General features: G+C 39.1%; 1 protein-coding gene across 1 annotated transcript in view; it reads left to right on the top strand.

Moving 5' to 3' along the window:
* The window catches only part of LOC140232810 (uncharacterized), a 132,107-nt gene that overhangs the window by 96,851 nt on the left and 17,566 nt on the right, over nt 1-17,690 (top strand). The window contains exon 6 of the mRNA XM_072312926.1: nt 2,892-2,966. Within this exon, the coding sequence (XP_072169027.1) occupies nt 2,892-2,966 (75 nt within the window). The remainder of the gene's footprint in view (nt 1-2,891; nt 2,967-17,690) is intronic.

The raw sequence follows: 17,690 nt of genomic DNA, 5'->3' as shown, positions 1-17,690 counted from the left end.
AGGTAGGCCTATATGGAATTGGTGTGTTTTGGAATAACCAACCTTCAGAATGATGAACCTCATTTCATTTTAGGATTGATAAACATTCAGAAGAACAAACATCACTCAGTTGGAAGGTCTGCACCTTACTTATGTCGTGATCATTTCCCTTAAATTTGCACTGAGTAGTGCGAAGTGAAAAATGCCTTGTCCATCATTAGCTAGAAAAAAGCATTTGGAATACGTTTGAGATTGAGCATAGAAATGAATGGCAAGAGGGAATGATTTTGACAAAATAAATTGTGATGAATAAGCTTGTTGGAGCTCTCCTTCAAAAATTTCATCCATTTTCATGACAACTGGAAATCAGCCTCTTCAATCACTCAAGGAGGATTGGGCCCGCGGCAGCACTATGGAGGGTTCTTGCTTGTATTCAAACCTTGAATCTTGATGAGACTGTCGATAAGATCTGCCTTCAGAAAATCCTACAAACTCCTCAAAGTTTGCAGTCGTAAGAAATAACTACAGAAGTGATTTTCATGTTAAAACATTCCTCGGAGGGTGAAGCCCTCTTTTGCATCGGGGAGCTCTTGATTTCCCATGTTACGTAACATTGGATGACTATTTGTCCTGTCTGCTGTACTGACTCACGAAAAGTTCCTGCAACTCTTCCGTCATATAAAATTCGTCATTGGGCATCTTTCATCCTCCGAAGGTTAATGAGTTTTCAGACATTTAATAGGCATGTTGTAATGATACTGTATGTAGGGAGTATGCTAATCTGTGTACATGTGCTGTGTATCATTGTACATTTCCTACTTTTCTGATGTTCAGCAGAAGAAGAGGTCTGCTAGATGTATAAGAATATGATGCAAATTGTAGGACTTTCACTCCACGTAGCATACATACATCTATCACGTTTTCCAACGCTGCATCAAAACAATGTGTCAAGATGAGGATAAAGATGGGAGGCCCATTCACAAGACACATGAAATGAACAGATTTTACAAATTGAATTTTGCAATACGATGTGAAAACCAATAATACTTGTACCTAGCAATTTGTCCAGATGAACCCAGCCCCTTGTCGATGGTGCTCCTGCTAGGTTTTGTTTCACTGTTTTCAAAATGGACAGCTGGCTGACCCGGAATAAGGAATACATGATTACCCATCTGTGAAGGTCCTCATGAGGTTGCTGAGTTTGCCCCACCCCACCCCCCTCCCCCTTTCCTTTCCAAAAGCAGCCTCACCAGCTGGTATCCTTATTCCCTTCACCCACATGTGTCCAGCGGCAGTTGGCGAAAGTTTTCTCTTTCTTGCTTTTGGTTTTTGTTTTTTTCGCTCACCGCCTCCTGCCCACATGTCAAGGATGATGTGAAACCCTGAACCATGAAATGGTTTTAGCAGGGATGACCAGCCAGCCGGTCTGAGAGCACATGTGCGTTTGTGTGTGAGTGTGTGTGTATGTGTGTGTGTGTGTGTGTGTGTGTGGGCGCGTGCATGCGTGTAAGTCTGTAGAATAGGCTGTCGCACGGTTTAGACTGAATGCGTGAATGAATGAAGTTCAAGTGAAGGGTCACAGACCCATGATGATGGGTGCATACATGAATGTGATGTGCATCCAATCAACACAGCACAAATTTGAACTCAATACCAATAGCTCCAGTTATTGGAGTGCTCATGAACAAATTGTGATTACGTCTCAGTAAACACAGTTTACATCCTATGGTTATATGATTTTGTCAGTATATGTTGTTCGTGATTTCGAATCAACCTTGGCCTGCTATCAGTCAACATACAGGGCTTGACACTTTTGTTTTTTCCTTGGTGACCTAAAAAAGAAATCTAGTGGCCTAAAATAAAAGGAAATACATACATTCATTTTGAAAATTTGGCGGCCCGACATCAACTTCTAGTGGCCCTGGGCCACAGCTGATGTGGAGCTCTGACATATATTATCTACAACATGGCAAATGTTGACCTAACCATTTCAGCTGTGTCATTCCTACAGTGCTTTATATCAAAATGGACTAACGCAAAAATTTATTGATAATAAAATATATTAGTGGAAAAATGAGCAAAGACAATGGGATTCCATCTGGATTCGAACCGGAGACCTCAGGATTGCCAGCCCGGTGCTCTACCGACTGAGCTATAGAAAGCCCTAGTTCAATGTTCGTCCCAGAAACCCTAAATTCTCAATGTTCGGATGGTCAGAAGATATAGGAATGTGTTTGTGTGTGACACACACGTACACACTTAAACCTGGCATAAACCCAAAGGATAATAGATACATTATAGGTACATTATTGGGTGCATTGCATTTTATTGTTTTGATCGATCTCTCTCTTTGAATCAGCATAAAAATATGAAAATCAGCAAAATATGAATATTACTACATTCATATTTTGGAAAAGATAAGTGCTGTTTGTGTTTTGATTTCAAAGATACCTGTTTTTTTCCCCATTGAAGTATGAGCATTAAAATAAGGGGGAAAGGTCAGAAAGAAAGCAGATTCATGTCATAAACTAGTTGTGCTGTAGACTGAATAATCTATTGGGATACCTGCCTTTGCTTCTGCATTATCACAGACCAAACTCACCAAAGCTGCAGTGACAGCATCCAGGAGTGCGACACAGATGTGGGGGGAATTCGACCCAAATACCGATGGCAGAAACAATTGGAGAGATAATTCAGAAGCGAAAGAGAGAAAAAGAAAAGGAGAGCGAGAGAGAAGTTCCTTGCATGAGAATGAGGATGAAATCAAGAAATTGGAGCATTAGGGACAGCCAGGTTGTCTGCCTTCTTCGGCCTTGAATGTTTCTTCCTTTCACTCTCGATGTCTTTTATGTCACATGCCTGCATCCAATGTCTCACGCTCCCATTCTGTTCTCTCTCATCTCTCTCTGCAGAGTACAAGAAGGCAAGGCAGGAGATTAAGAAGAAGTCATCCGACACCATCCGACTCCAGAAGAAAGCCAGAAAAGGTGGGTTCCTCGACAGTCAGAAAGGTACATACACCCGATCCTGAACTTTGCGAGACTACCTGTACTGCGCCATCGTACACCTGGCTGTAGCACTGTCCAGCTACTCATCTTCTGGAAAGCCTGAATTTTTTGCATCTTTCTTCTTTTTTTTTTTGCCCTCTTGTTTCTTAACTTCTGTGTGAACTGAGGGGGGTTCTCTTTACTTTTCAAGTAATGCATCTATATTTTTATCATGAATATTGGTATCCTTTATACTGTCCCATTCAGCACCGTTTACCCCTTTCCCCCCTCCCCAGTGCATGACTTTTATTTTTCTCTAATTTATCCTTACCTTTGAATTGATTTTCTTGCAATATTTTCAGCCTGTCATCAAATCAGTACACTTTTATCGATTATAAATGGCTAGGGCTGATAATCTGCAGTTATCATTGACTGATCATTGCACTTTTCACTAGAGACAGCATTGTACTATATTTACACATTATGTTCTGAGGTGTATATATTTCCATGTCTTCCCGCAGTCAGTCAGTGTTGAACATTAACAACTTCGGGAAAATATTGCCCCTCATATCGACACTAATACACCGTGTATGGACTCCTATTGCTATTTTTTCCTCCTTAAAAGAGATAACACATATTTTTCATTCCATCAGTATTATTCCTCATTGCAAATTCAACCGTTTGAGAAATTATTTACAAATTGCAATTTGCGAAATATTATATCCGTGAAATATATGGCATATACAGTAAAATAGGTCATGCCCTTACTTTCGTGGAAAGCTCATTCTCTTCTTGAACTAGTCAAGACTCTAATCAGAAATGTGTAGAGAAGACTTCGGGTAAATTGATGAATGGTGGATATACCAGGATAACTGAAGTGTGAAGTTCCTTTGAAGAGCACACTGCAATCCAAAGAAAGCTACAATGTAGAGAAAGCTTCGATCTGAAGTCTCCCAACCATGTTCCGCGAATGATATGTCTTGTGGATGATTCATTCACACTTGGTAACCCAACCTCTGAAATCCCAGCAATGATTCGCAGAACAGCTGGGTTTGAACAGAAACAACCTCAGCATCCTGTGCAGTATGCAGATACATGACACTTACAGTCATGATCTCACATTCATCTGATGTGTTAGACCACTTTTCTTCTTTTTTTTTTTTTAGTCTCTCGATAGCTGGAAATCCTGCATGCCATGCTCGAACACCCAGTGGAAATTTAGGGACTGATTAAAGAAAGTTGATAGCATACCTTTCAGGAAAAAAAAAAATCAACAAATATTATCTATCTGCAATAGAAGTAAGAGATCATGTGCATGTGGGCATAGTCTTCTACAAGACAAAGTAAAGAAATACTAGTGCAAGTTTGACACGTGATTCTCCACACTTGAATATTAATGTGCAGTCAGTGACCTCTCTACCTTTCACGCGTAGGCATTGCGGAGATCAAGTGGCTGGACTTGAGACTAATGTGAAGTTGATGTATACCAGCATGTGTGCGAGCAGGATCTATGTAGAAGGATGTGAGCTTTCGGAGAAAAGAAATGCAAAATTGGAAAGTGGAGGAGGAAACGGGAGAAGCCCAAAAGCAGAGATGCCAGACCTGCACGAATATTGTGGTTACACAAGCTGAAAATAGGATTCAGGGAGATCCATAGGGGTATTCCTCTCATCCGTGACTTGATGCAATGAACGGGATGAAGTGGATGTTCCATTAGCTGGCTTTTCACATATTTCTCCAAGGGCACTCTTTTTTTGCTGTTCCTTTTTTCTTTTAAGGTTTTCTTTTCTTTCTTTCTTTCTTTTGTTACGGGGGGGGGGGGTCCTTTTTTCCTTTTTGTTTTTAGACAGGATGCATGTTGAGGAGGCATGCACATCTTGTCAGGTCATGTTCTCGCGGAAGATTGTTATGCTGCAGATGCACGGCTCGATGTTAATGAAAGTCAGATATATCCAACGCAAGAAAGTGACAACATGAAATATTCATTAGACAGTGATAAGCTTGTGCGTGTAGGAAAAAAGGATTAAAATTCCCTGCATGAGACCGTACCTCTTCGACAACTGAAGATAAGTAGAGGGAGCAGATGATTTTTAGAACAGAAATATGCCGACAAAGAGAAATAGATTGCAAAGTCTTGAAAGAGGAATATCCTGGATGAAACCACAACCAAACTCAACTTCCAATTAAACAAAAATGGTCAGGTAGGAAGATTCTATTTTAAGGGCCCTGTTACAGGGAATCAATGGCTTATGTTGTTCTTAAACCTTATATAAATTTTTGAATCCTTGAAGTGGCATTGCAGTTTTTTTTTTTTTAAACAAATGATGATAACATAGCCAATGAGTTGATGTAAAGCAGAAAATGAAAACAAAAAAGGCTCAGCAAATTTCCAGGGAATCTCTTTTTCTGCATAGCTAAACTATATTGTTTTGGATTTTTCCAAAGTTTTTCTTTTGGTCTTTGTGTTTTTGTCTTTTTTTTTTTTTGGTTTTCATCATAGGCATACATCGATGTGTTAGATGTTGGTTGTATTCAGCTGATATTATACTCACTTGAAGTTAGATTTGAGTCTTCATTTGGTTTCTCTTACATTTTGTAAAAGTCAAAACATTCTTTTTTCATTATTTCAACATTTTCATCGGCAAAGGTTGCAGATTATTAAAAAAAAAAAAGGTAAGCTACTAAAGGAGGTAAACCTCAAATAGAAGTGCAAAATCAAGGAGCTCATCATTTGTTTTTCACTGACACTTTCCTCCCTTTTTCACTGTAGTGAGCAAATGAGAAGTACTAAAAGAAAACATTGGAATTATGTGTCCAAAAAAGGGCAATTTGGATGACCCATTTGACACCAATTGAGATGAAGTACTTTCAACAAGTAGGTCAAAGTCATACTTGCCAACTAGTAAGATTTTATCAGATTCAGTAAGATTCTTTACGTTAAAAATAGCAAAATCAGATTTTCTGTCAGAGAAATCAGATTTTAAAAAATATTTAGATATACCTTTCATGTGTATTTTCTGAAGATTTGACCGAAAGTTTTTAAGATTTTTAACTTCAGTTTGCATATAAAATAAGATTTTTGCAATCCACGAGTGAGATATTTCATCGTGAAATGTTGGCAGGTATGCAAAGTTATTACTCATCTAATTTTTGCAAATTTTCACAGTATGTTGCATTGAACTTTGAGTGTTCTCATGGACTAATTGTCTTGGTATATTCTTTTCTACTGTAAGTGGGTATTGAAACTTAGCAGCTTTCTATCTATATCTTGTGTTCACCATGTTTCTTTTATTCAACTTTCAGTAGTTAGTCTGCATATACCTCAAACTAACAATTCCTACAATAGCTGTCAAAACAAATTAGCTGTATTTTAAGTGCTGTTCTTTCAAAAGAGAGATTTTGGACAGAAAATATTAAGTAGATGGAAACAGAAAGAGAGAGAGGAAATATGAACATTGTGTAATGCAGACTGACCATTTGACATTTGTGAGGTACCTTTTAGATACACCTATAATCACTTCGAAGAGATCCTGGCAGTCTGCAGTCACGGTGATGTCACGATATAACTATTACAGCAAGTAAATCTGTATTGCTGATCACTGAACATGTTCAGGTATTGGTCAGTTTATTGCAGTTGATCCAGGGGTTTGTGTCTGCCATATCAACTCATTCCTATCCCCGGTGATGACATGATTCAGTCTGCGAGGAATATACGTGTGTAAGGGAATAGGATGTTAGTAGTGAGCTGGGATCTCGCGTATCACGCCTAGTCCAGGCAATTCAGACTTCACTTGGTCTTCCTTGAATTGTATTTGAAGGGTGTGCACTCTTGTGGTTGCTGAAGCAGAGCAGTGGACAATTTTAGCCCAGGGTACCTACTTTAGTCCCATTATGGAGAAAGTATTGCAAACATTGTTGAATTGATAGAGAATTCCAAATGTCACATGGTGATGTAGTCGCTTCAGCCAGTCATTCCAAACAGAGAAGCGAAAACAGAAGGACATACATAGAGTTTACAGTGTTGTGGGCCGTAGAGAGAAGGTGGATACTGTATATGCCATATATTTTATAAATTACGTCACTGTAGGGGGCAATTTGTCAATCAGTTGCAATAAAAACTACTCAATGCAAGAAATCTTTAATTTGAGTAAACACACAGTATCCGCTGTGAGGATAAGAATCAGCACTGGCTGTTGGGCAAAAGCTTGTTGGTCCAGTGCATAAGATATCTGTCATTTGTCCACATTCTTAGAGGAATAAAAAAAGGCATTGCCTAAATCTGAACATGAGAAGTGATTAATAATTTAGGTGGTTCTTATCAGTAGCCGTATGTTGTGCTGAAAACCATAAAGCTGCCAACTTAGTTTCGAGTGTGATGGACTATGGTATATCTTTGTATGTGGAGCCAGTAGCAGTGCAAGGAGCATGCATCAGCTTGTGTTAGAATTCAAACAATAGGGTCTGAAGTACAGACTAGTCACAGTCATAGGAAGAGGAAGAGAAGGAGGAGAGAAAAAAAAAATGATAGTGAAGATGCTCCTGATGCGATCACATACCAGGCATACCTGACATACCATGCATTCTTTCAGCCCTTCCATTCATCAGAAGGTCTTAGGACTGTATCCATGCCCCTTCTTAGATAGGGATTTCATGTTGGTAGGCCCTGTTCCTATTTCAGCCTATCTGATACTACATAACACTCTTATCTGTGACATTGAACTGTACTTCTACTTTACATGCTGGCACAGGAAAAACTTTTTTTTTTCTTTTCTTTTTTTTTAAATCTCTCTGTGTCTAAGGCCATTTGAATGTTTGTTTTACTGAAACTAAAATTTGGGGCGATTTGTGTAAAATTTTGTCCCAAGGGGTTAATTATAGAGAAGTGAAAGTAAATGCCCCTGCAGGTTTTTGTGTTTGTTATATTTTGTATTTTTGTAATTTTATTTTTTTTTCTTAATTCCAGATGGGATGAATAGCGTGATAGTGCATGAGAAATGACAAGGGCATATATACGTAACCTTGAGTGCACAAAGTTTTGGATGTTCACAAAGTTTTCATAGGGTCTGCTCACGGTGCTGCTACTTTTGATAGAAACAGTGTTTGGATAGGGAAAGAAACAAGCACATTTGAAATAAAACAAGTCAATCTTTATGTTGGAGGAAGAGGCACGACTCATTTGTGGATAGTGAATTGAATTGTATTGATTCAGTTGGCATGTAGGCCTATTAGTCTCTGTAAGGTTCTTTGACAGAGCTTGGTGATTCTTGCATTCATTGGTGCGTGGGCAGATCTCTTTCAATATTTAGCTGTGCTGATAATCTGCAGTAGTCAAAAGTGTCACTAGTGGTGCTTGCGGTCTTGCAGTGCAGCCGGCAATTAGAAAATATCAAACACAGTGTGTGTAGACACAGGCGATTTCTAGTGGGCAATTTTCATTAATTGAGAATGTACAGTCAGAAGGGCACTTTTGACATAGCTAGTTTGATGATGATATCTTAAAAACTCATTCCCTGTTTCTATTTGTATAACCAACTCATTTGTGTCATATTTGTACAAATTGTGAGAGTTGGGGAGGGTGCACAAACAAAACTTTTGGGATTGACAGTGTGAATGACAAATGTGAAATAAAAAGTTGCTCATGGAAAAGATATTTTGGTGATTTTAGTGGTAATGCACAAAGTATTTGGTTGATATTCAATATAACAAACCATTGCTAAGGCTCCTTATTTCTATAAGCTTTAGCCTGAATATCACGGTTTCAAGAAGAAAAGCATTTTGCATGTATTGATATAATAATTTATGTAAAACAAACTAGATTTAAAGATCAGATTATAGATTGAACTGTTTCTGCAGTTAACATTGAGTGAAACCCTCCATGAATCTGTTCACTTTCCTTAAATACCCATGGCCTCTTCCAGCATTTATTTAATTCCCTAAAATACATGAAAGTCAAAGTTTGAAGAGAGAAGAAATTTATGGTTATCAAAATTTGAGCAATTGAGATTTCTTGCCCATTTGCTCTGATGCAAGGAATTCTTGAAATGAATCTGTTCTTCATTATAAAGCATTTAAGATGAAAGAGAATTAGTTTTAGTCTACCACCACCACCACAAAAAAAAAAAAAAAAAAAAAAAAACCCAAGGGAATGTTCTGATGGAATTCAAAGTATTGTTCGGCTGCCTTATTTATCTCCATCGACTGATTTTCTGTGTTACAGACAGCTTAGTGCATTGAAAAGGATTATGATTCCACAAAGATGTTATAGCAGGTTTAGTTTTGATACATGAGGTTTCTACTATTCTTCCTTCTTCCTTTTTCTCTCCCACTAAAGGCCATGTTCTGTGTACATTTGAGAGGCCCATACAGTGTCTTTACGAATGAGGAGAATGGAAATGTTTAGCTAGGACTCAAGAGTCACAAGTAAAGTTTGTGTATGGGAGGCAATGCAGAGACTTTTGTAAGTCACCAATAGCATGGTGTGACTAGGAGGAGGAAAGGTTGGGAGGTTGTGGCTTAAAGTGAGAAATATTAGGACTAGCTGAGTGTAGAGTGAAACAAAAAAAGGTAAATCTCAAATTTGTGGTTTGTTGGGCAAAGATGACTTGAACGGGATTGATTGCACATCAGGCAAGAGGCATGCCTGCGTCAATTCTGGACTTTCAGATCAAAAAGCCTTGCTTGATTCCAAGTAGAAAAGAGTTGCAGGAGAAAACCCCATAGTGGAGACAGGATGTATAAAGGAATGTTTGTGGAACTGGCACGACCGCGGGCAGTCAGTCCCGTCGTGGCGCGACGGCCGCAGCCCATGCGTGAAAATGTTCTCGAGGAAATCGGCACGAAGCGAGACTGGTAATTCAATTTGTCTATTGTTGAGAGGGTCCATTCCGTGACATCGTAAGCCGCCACTGCTTTCAGATGGTCTTTTGTATGTGTTTTAGGAATTCCTATCCCTTTTAAAGCTTTGGTTTGGTTTTAGAGAAAGTCACAAGAAAGTGATATGAAAACTGTCTCCTTTTTTTTTTCATGATCACATTATCAAGAATTAAGTTAGGACTAAATTATCACAAGGAAAAGGAGAGGAAACTTTCATTCAATGGACCTTCATACCAGAATCTGCATTGCTGTCTTATATTGTATGCTATCCACAGCAAGGTATTGTGATTTCATTTTTATTTTTTATTTTGGCTATGCTGTTGGTCAAGAATGTAAGCAAACTTATGACATGTTTGCAAATATTGAATGCAAAATGCAGTCATTCCTCCCCCCTCCCCTCAATTAGGCTAGAAATAATTTGTTTGACCATCCGATGGTTGAAGTTTAAAATTTTAACACTTGGGGTTTGTCCTAATAAAGTAATATGCTGCGGATGCCAAAATGATCTTCATCCAATCTCGCTCAACGTATAGGACCTACCATGGAACACTACAAAAAGTGAAAGATTTGTTTGGGCCATAGGACAGGGGCTTTTTGAAGAAAATTAGCATGTCTCTTAACATAGATTTTATTTTGTTGTTGTTGCTGTAATAACTGGGTGCATACTAAACACACTGTGTTGCCACGACTTTGGAGTTACAACTTCTGCCATTATGTAGGGAGTCAACATGGTAAACATCCATAACCCCATTCTACTCTTGCACAAGACCCCTCCAACGCTTTTTAAAGTCGTATCAGGGCAATTATTCCCCCCCCCCCCCCTGCCGGGTTTAAGGTTTGGGGTTTGGGTTAGGGTTAGGATTAGGTTCAGGACTACGGTTGGGTCAGGGGGGAAGGGTCTAGACCGTTTTTTAAGTATGGACGTTTTGTGTTCTGAGTGTTCATATCTCTGTGAATCTGAGAACCATGCAGAATGTGTCTGAGATTATGATCTCAATGCTGTTTGAGCAGTAATATTTTCAAGCACGCAAAGAAACAGTGATAAGCATCACCTGCGGACCAAGTATGATATGAAACTCTGAGAGTTTGCCGTGGCTGCAATGTTCTTGGCGGTACTTTCCCTTAAAGTACAGGCCCTGCAATATTAGTAGATGCAATCTGATGTGAAATGCAAATGAAAGTCACCCACATCACACTGGCACTGCGGAAAAACGTATCGCTCACCACCAGTTACAGCGATACCTGATAAGCCATGTATCTATGGGGGCATTAATTGCAATCTATGATGGACGGCCCAGGGCTGAGCAGGTGACACATAGCCAGGTGCCACATCTCTGCTGCCCTCAGTGTTCATCCTCTGTCCAGTCTCACATATCCAGTGGAAACATGTTGGCATTGAACTGGCTATATCTAGGTTTTGCATCCAAAAGAAGTTTACTCATCCCATGCTTCTTGTTCTTACACAAAAGTATAAACACTTTATACGTTGATTTCAGTAGAGTTCACTAGTTTTCATTTGTAATGCTTGCCTGATGGCATTTTCCCTGGCCATCATGGAATTTTACCAAAATCAACCTCAAGAATTAGAATATGAATTGACGGTGTTATTTTATTTTTATTTTTTTTCTTAGTGATGCAGTACAATGATTGTGGAAAGCTCACAAGCAACTGGGTTGTTCCTCAGTCATTTAGACTGAACGTTTACATTCTATCATTTTTTGGTTCTTTTGAGCAACTCTGCTGCAATCTCTTCTATACACAGTTTAACACTTTTCTGCCTGGGCATTCACTGTGAAACACTTTGTTCTTTTGAGCAACGGAAATTTATCCCCAGGCCAAAGCACTTCAACAGAAAAGTAGCAAAGGAGTACTAAACATTGCTTCTGCCATCTACAAGTTGATTTGGGATGAGATGAATTTGTACCTCGAATGTCGTTTATAACAATCCACACAGGGCAGACTTGATTTATTTAAATGATTATAAATGTGCAGTAAAGTGTCAATGGTTTATTTTCAGGAAAACCAAATGGTATATACATACAGTCCTTCAATCCCAAGTTTGGGGCAGGGACTGTGCCCTAGTCCAATCTGACATGAGGTGCAGTGAAGCCCCCAGCACAATGTTGTTATCCTTTTGCCAGCTTATCATTCAGGCTTTGTTTGATGAATCAACATTTGATTTGGATTAGGGCCATTGGAAATGGATGTGTGTGGGCCTTATTCTCCGAGGGGTTTGGGAGGTGATGGGGGGGGGGGGCAGGATGGCAGAGGTAGACATCACTTCATCCAGACTATGCCTAATGTGGTCATGCATGGCTGCATGTGTTAGCTTTCTGACTGGGTCATTACTGTGGATCATACACCCAGGAAAAAAAATGCAATTTGTGCTTTGAATGGATTTCCACCATGTACCTGTAGAAAGTCTGGCAGACTTGATGGTTCTCCTATATTGCTTTTAGTTACATATATCGCATGGTATATCCAGAATTCATATTTCAGAGTTTATTTTCACTTCACATGACATTTCATATATGCAGAACAATCTGTATGACATGTATAATGTATACAAGGCAAGCTATATGAAGAACATTAAAGGTAGCATTCACCCTGAAATCAAATCTGAGACGGGGGAAAACAAAAGATATTCATTGAAGGACAAGTTCACCTTCATAGACATGTGGGTTGAGTGAATGCAGCAATATTAGTAGAACACATCAGTGAAAGTCTGAGGAAAATCCGACAATTTGACAGTTTGAGGAAAATCGGACAGTCCATTAAAAAATTATGAATTTTTGCTCAGTCACGGCTGTATGAGAAGACTACTATAGCTTGTGATGTTACACGTGTACAACGATATGAAGAAAGTATAAAGAAAATTCAACATGTTTTCACTTTTCTCGCATAACAAAAGAACACTCGACTTCTCTCTTTCAGAAGGCAAGGGGAATGATATTACCCGTAACATGCATCAGTAACAAGTCAAAGAAATGTGCGCTTTATTCAAAAAGTAAAGTTTTCTGAAATTCTCTTTTTATTTTCTTTATATCGTTGTATGCATGTGACATCATTCGCTGTAGTAGTCTACTCATCCAGCAGTGATTGCACAGATACTTTAAGAATTCATAACTTTTGAACAAATTTTCGGATTTTCCTCAGACTTTCACTGATCGTGTTCTACTAATATTGTTGCATTCACGTAATCCACATGTATATGAAAGTGGACTTGTCCTTTCAAAAAAGATGTTCCCAACCCTTCTGAAAAATTCTCATAGACCTTTCTCAATAAGCCTATATCATACCTTACAATATTTCTGTCTTGCATCCATTTCTAGCTCTGTGTACACTGCTCTTTTGCCCTGGGTGTCATTTTTGAACCATGGCGTTATCAAAGATCAATTATTTCTGCAGCGTTTGGTACACCGGAGATCACTGGCAACAAGCATGCAATGCATTCTACGCTAAGCATCATATCAGGTTATCTCTGTGTTGTGTAATGTCTCCTAACCCTTACTGTGCTTTCTTCACTGATTGGTGCTCCTGTTGCAGTGCTTTCTTTGCCTATTGACACAGATGTCAGTAAGCTAATTGTTAATGACCTAATCCCCATTGTACCACCATGGCCTTCCTTATGGTCCAAGCCACATTAAAGCGTATTGCTACGCCTGAGTGGGCTTGCATATACTCAATCAATCAATCCTAGTTTATTTCCAATCAACGAAAATCAAAAACATAGTACAATGTATACATGTCATTAAATGATAATGTTCAAACGCTTGCAAAAGATTCATGTAATATACGAGACAAATTATAGAACAAATGTGTACAATGATAAAGAGGAACACTGTACAAATACTACGTGGGCGAGCGGAAAATAAATTCGATTATGGAAAATAGTGATCCACTAAAAAGCAAAGCTTGTCGGATGTGGATCGCTAGATAAATAATGAGTAAATGATATACTATTCTATAACAATATACATGTAGTTATTTTGAGATACTACATGTAGGCCTAAATGTACAACTAGGTCAAGTTTTGATAGATTACTGAACTGAATGCTAATTAAAAAGCTTGGCAAGTTTAACCCATTGATGACTAGTCCTAAGTATCCTAGGGCAGGTATCTATGGGAAATGGGGGTGGTAGCAACATCAGTCCATCCTCAGCGGGTTAAAGTAAAGTGCTTGACACATGAAGTATATTTTTAATGACAGGGAAAGGACAGAATCTGTTGTGATTGCGTTTGGAAGTATTTTACTTTTTTATGGGGGGGGGGACTTTATTTGAGGTCTTATAGCTGTAGTATAGTACCACTGATCAAAGGTCTTTACTTCTAGGGTTAAAAAATGCAACATGGAATGTAATAGGTGTATCATAGCCCATTCTGACCTTATGGAACCTATGTTTTCATTAATCAAATCTATTCTGGAAAAAAAATTAATGTTTGTATGAAATATATAGAAAAAAGTGCAGTGGAACTATACAACTTTCTGCCTTGATGTGCATAATCACTCCAGATTTTTGCAATATTAAATTCAGTACCAATGTTTGCTTGAATCTTTAAACTTTCATTCAAACTCTTTAGGAGACATGAGAAGAGAAAATTATTGTGCCAGTGTCATTGTGTCATACATTGTTTATGACATTGACGAGAGTTTGATGCCAATGTATCAGGCACGACACATCTAAACGGGAATATTGCATCAGAGATTAGGGTGCACCGAGAAGCTGACCACTTCGCGTTGCAATTTTCAAAGTTATGTGAAAAAGCGCGAGTCATTCCCAGAGCGGCTTAGACAAGCAACCAAGAATTAAAAGCCAACAGTGTTGGCTGCACGGGGCTTCGCCTGGTGTGAAATCGCGGTGAAACTAGGGGCGTTTTTGCGCCGGCGAAGGCTAATCAAAAATTCATATCGCACTGGATGGATGGTTCTGTTTCCCTCCTCCGTCAGTCAGCTAGTCTCGATGTACACGAGTCATCCAAGCGGAACAGTCCCCATCAGTTTGCAGTGGCCATTTTTAGCTAGTCTACAGGGTGTGCTTTCAGACCCTGTACCTGCTGGGAACATCACACACTTCATAGTGAAGTGTCAAGAACTACATTAAACGCTACTTGAATTCAGTGCCTTTAAGGTGGTTACACTTCTGCTTCTCACCAGACAATCTGATTTTGCATTTTTGTTTGTTTATTTATTTATTTTTTTTTGGGGGGGGGGAGGGGATAGAGGTGGGGAAAGGAGGAGGCAGTATAGTTACACATATCTAAATAAATGTGCAGTGCATGATAAACTTGAAAGAAGGCATAGACAAGGTAACATTATGTAACTCTGTAGGCTGTATTAAGGCTGTATTTGTCTCTCTTAGCTGTGAATTTAATTTGCCAAGGTCAGCGTGAAATATTACGCAGGATCTAGATGTGAAAAAAATATACATATCACCGGCATCAAAGATGATGATTCATGTGGTGAAAGTGTCCCGAGATTCTCATCACTTTATGATTCAACACTGGTTATTATTGCATGATCCAGCACTGTGTGAAAAAGACTCAAACTGGCAAAATCGGTCAGCAATTTTAGATGGGGAACCCCCGAGGGCCAACCTCTGAATGACAAGACTAGCCCCGCTGACATCACAATGTGCCCAACCTCCCAACATTCATCAGCGTCAGTGTTGAAGTATGAAGAACCCTGGAGCAAAAGTAGACCAAAATGATTCAAGCGCTGACATTGAGATATTGGTTAGTGCAAACATAGAGCCTTGTTAGCTCTGCTCAACATTTTTTTTTTGTCTCTCTCTCTCCTTTTCTTTTTTTTTATGGCTGTGTCAACCTCGTTTCTAATCTCCAGAAGGGCAGCCCTAAACTAAGATGAAACTTTATATTCATTGTGACCTTTCTGCTGAACAGTTTTGGCTCATCACTGTTGGTTATTTTATGATGCAATTACGCGTTGCAGACTGAATTTTTAGCTTTTGAAATGTCGTATACGAGAAAAAAAAATTATCTCTTACAAAAGAGCTGCAAAGTGGAGTATATCCCTCACCCTCACCCCTATTTAACGACAGCTTTATATTACTCTTTAATTTCACCTTGCATATCTAGGAGATGACGCAGTGCATACACCAAAAGTGCATCAAAAGAGACTGCTTCGAAGCTTCCAGATCATCGTACAGAACATATTTTCCTAAGCACAGGGAGTTCTTTTATATTCAGTCTCTCTCTTAAAATGTAGGTATTTGATGAAGGGCTAGAACAGTATAGAAGTAATCCAGATTTTCCATGTCTGTAACTAAAGGTTGTAGAAAGGGTCGAACTTCCACAGACGAAAAAAAAAAATGGAAATGTTTGGCCGAATTCACTTTCTCGGCCGTCTGTGCAGCCCACTTAGTCTTATCAAAACGAAACATGCGTTGAGCGGACACAGAATATGAATGTCATAAACTGATCAGAGAGCCTGCATATATTTTTCCTTCCGGCAATAAACCTTGTGCAACCTGATCTCGTGACACACCATCAGAAAGTAAAAGCACAAGCTGCAAGAAAGCATTAAAAATCTAGTAGGCTTACCTGTTTCCTAATAGGAGAAGAGAGTGCTGCAGTAATGTTTGGGCCACCAGGCTAATAAAAGACTTGTGGTAGCTATCAAAACCACTTTTGATCTCTTCATCAGTGAACTGTGGACAAACTACCACGAGTATCTGTTTAACTCTTAATGTGCCATGGTGTAAACCCCGTGTGTGCCACATTATTCTGACACTGCTATGTAGTCATGCTTTGGGAAATCATTCTGTTTTTCAGATCTATGTAAGCTTTATAGATTTTTGTTAGCTGGACATGAAAGGAGAAAGTTGCAGAGAAAATGCCATGCTTTGTTTTTGCTGTAAATTATAAGACAAATTTTTTCTTTTCTTTCAAATGACGAGTTCCTACATTATTGTAGAGGCATGACGTTTGCGCACAAAACAGTGACAGAAAGTTAAAGTTTACTCGCAAATCCAGGAGGGGAACACCCCTTTATAGTCAATCACCACATTAAACACAAGCTACATGTGACAGGAATGGAATCGTGAGAAATGCTTTCACTGTACTGTGGCATTTGGCAATTTATTGATCGGTTTGGGCGGTTTTGTGCTGTTTTGTGCGTTTGAGCAAAATATGCGAAGTTGGCACGCCGTCCGACTGAGTCGGACTTACGAACGTGGCACATAGAGAGTTAAGGATCGTTCAAACTACCAGTAAAATATCGTGATGGCACTGTCCCAGTGCCACCTTTCACACTGCCAGAGGGGAAAAAATTGCAGTCTAGAGTGTAAGTTTTATCTAACTTCATGTAAAGTTTGCTGTGACACTTGCAATAACAATGTTAAATGCAGTGGTAAAGAGTGTGACATTCATCATGCAACTTCCATTCAATATTAGGATCCTCCCCCCCCCCCCCCATGGCCATATACTACATGCGCAACTTTCCAACCAGGCTAAAGATGTATATTGCAGCTGAAGTTGCATACAACATGGTTTTCCTAATCATGGCTCTTTTGCTGTTGTTGTTGGTATTGGTGAAGTCGAGCTTCACAGTTTTCCGTATTGTGATAAGTGCCAATTAGAACTGGCCTTCTTTCAAATTCAGGACTTGTGTTTACTCTACCAATGGTACCATGTTCTAGAATGCAGAGGATGTACAGGTAGTGTCATTAAAACATGTTAGACCTGGCGCTCTCAAATTTGAACATTTGCAGTTCTCTCCATCAGTACTGGAACCTTGCATGTTACCCCATGGTCAATTTCTAAAGTGTCGTTAACCTATCTCTCAATAATTATCCGTTCTCACTTTTCTTGCCACTCCCTCTGCTGTTATT

The sequence above is a fragment of the Diadema setosum genome, chromosome 9 (genome assembly GCF_964275005.1).
Source record: "Diadema setosum chromosome 9, eeDiaSeto1, whole genome shotgun sequence".
Classification (NCBI taxonomy): Eukaryota; Metazoa; Echinodermata; class Echinoidea; order Diadematoida; family Diadematidae; genus Diadema; species Diadema setosum.
The sequence above is the reverse complement of the archived record's forward strand: the minus strand, read 5'-3'. Positions and strand labels throughout refer to the sequence as shown.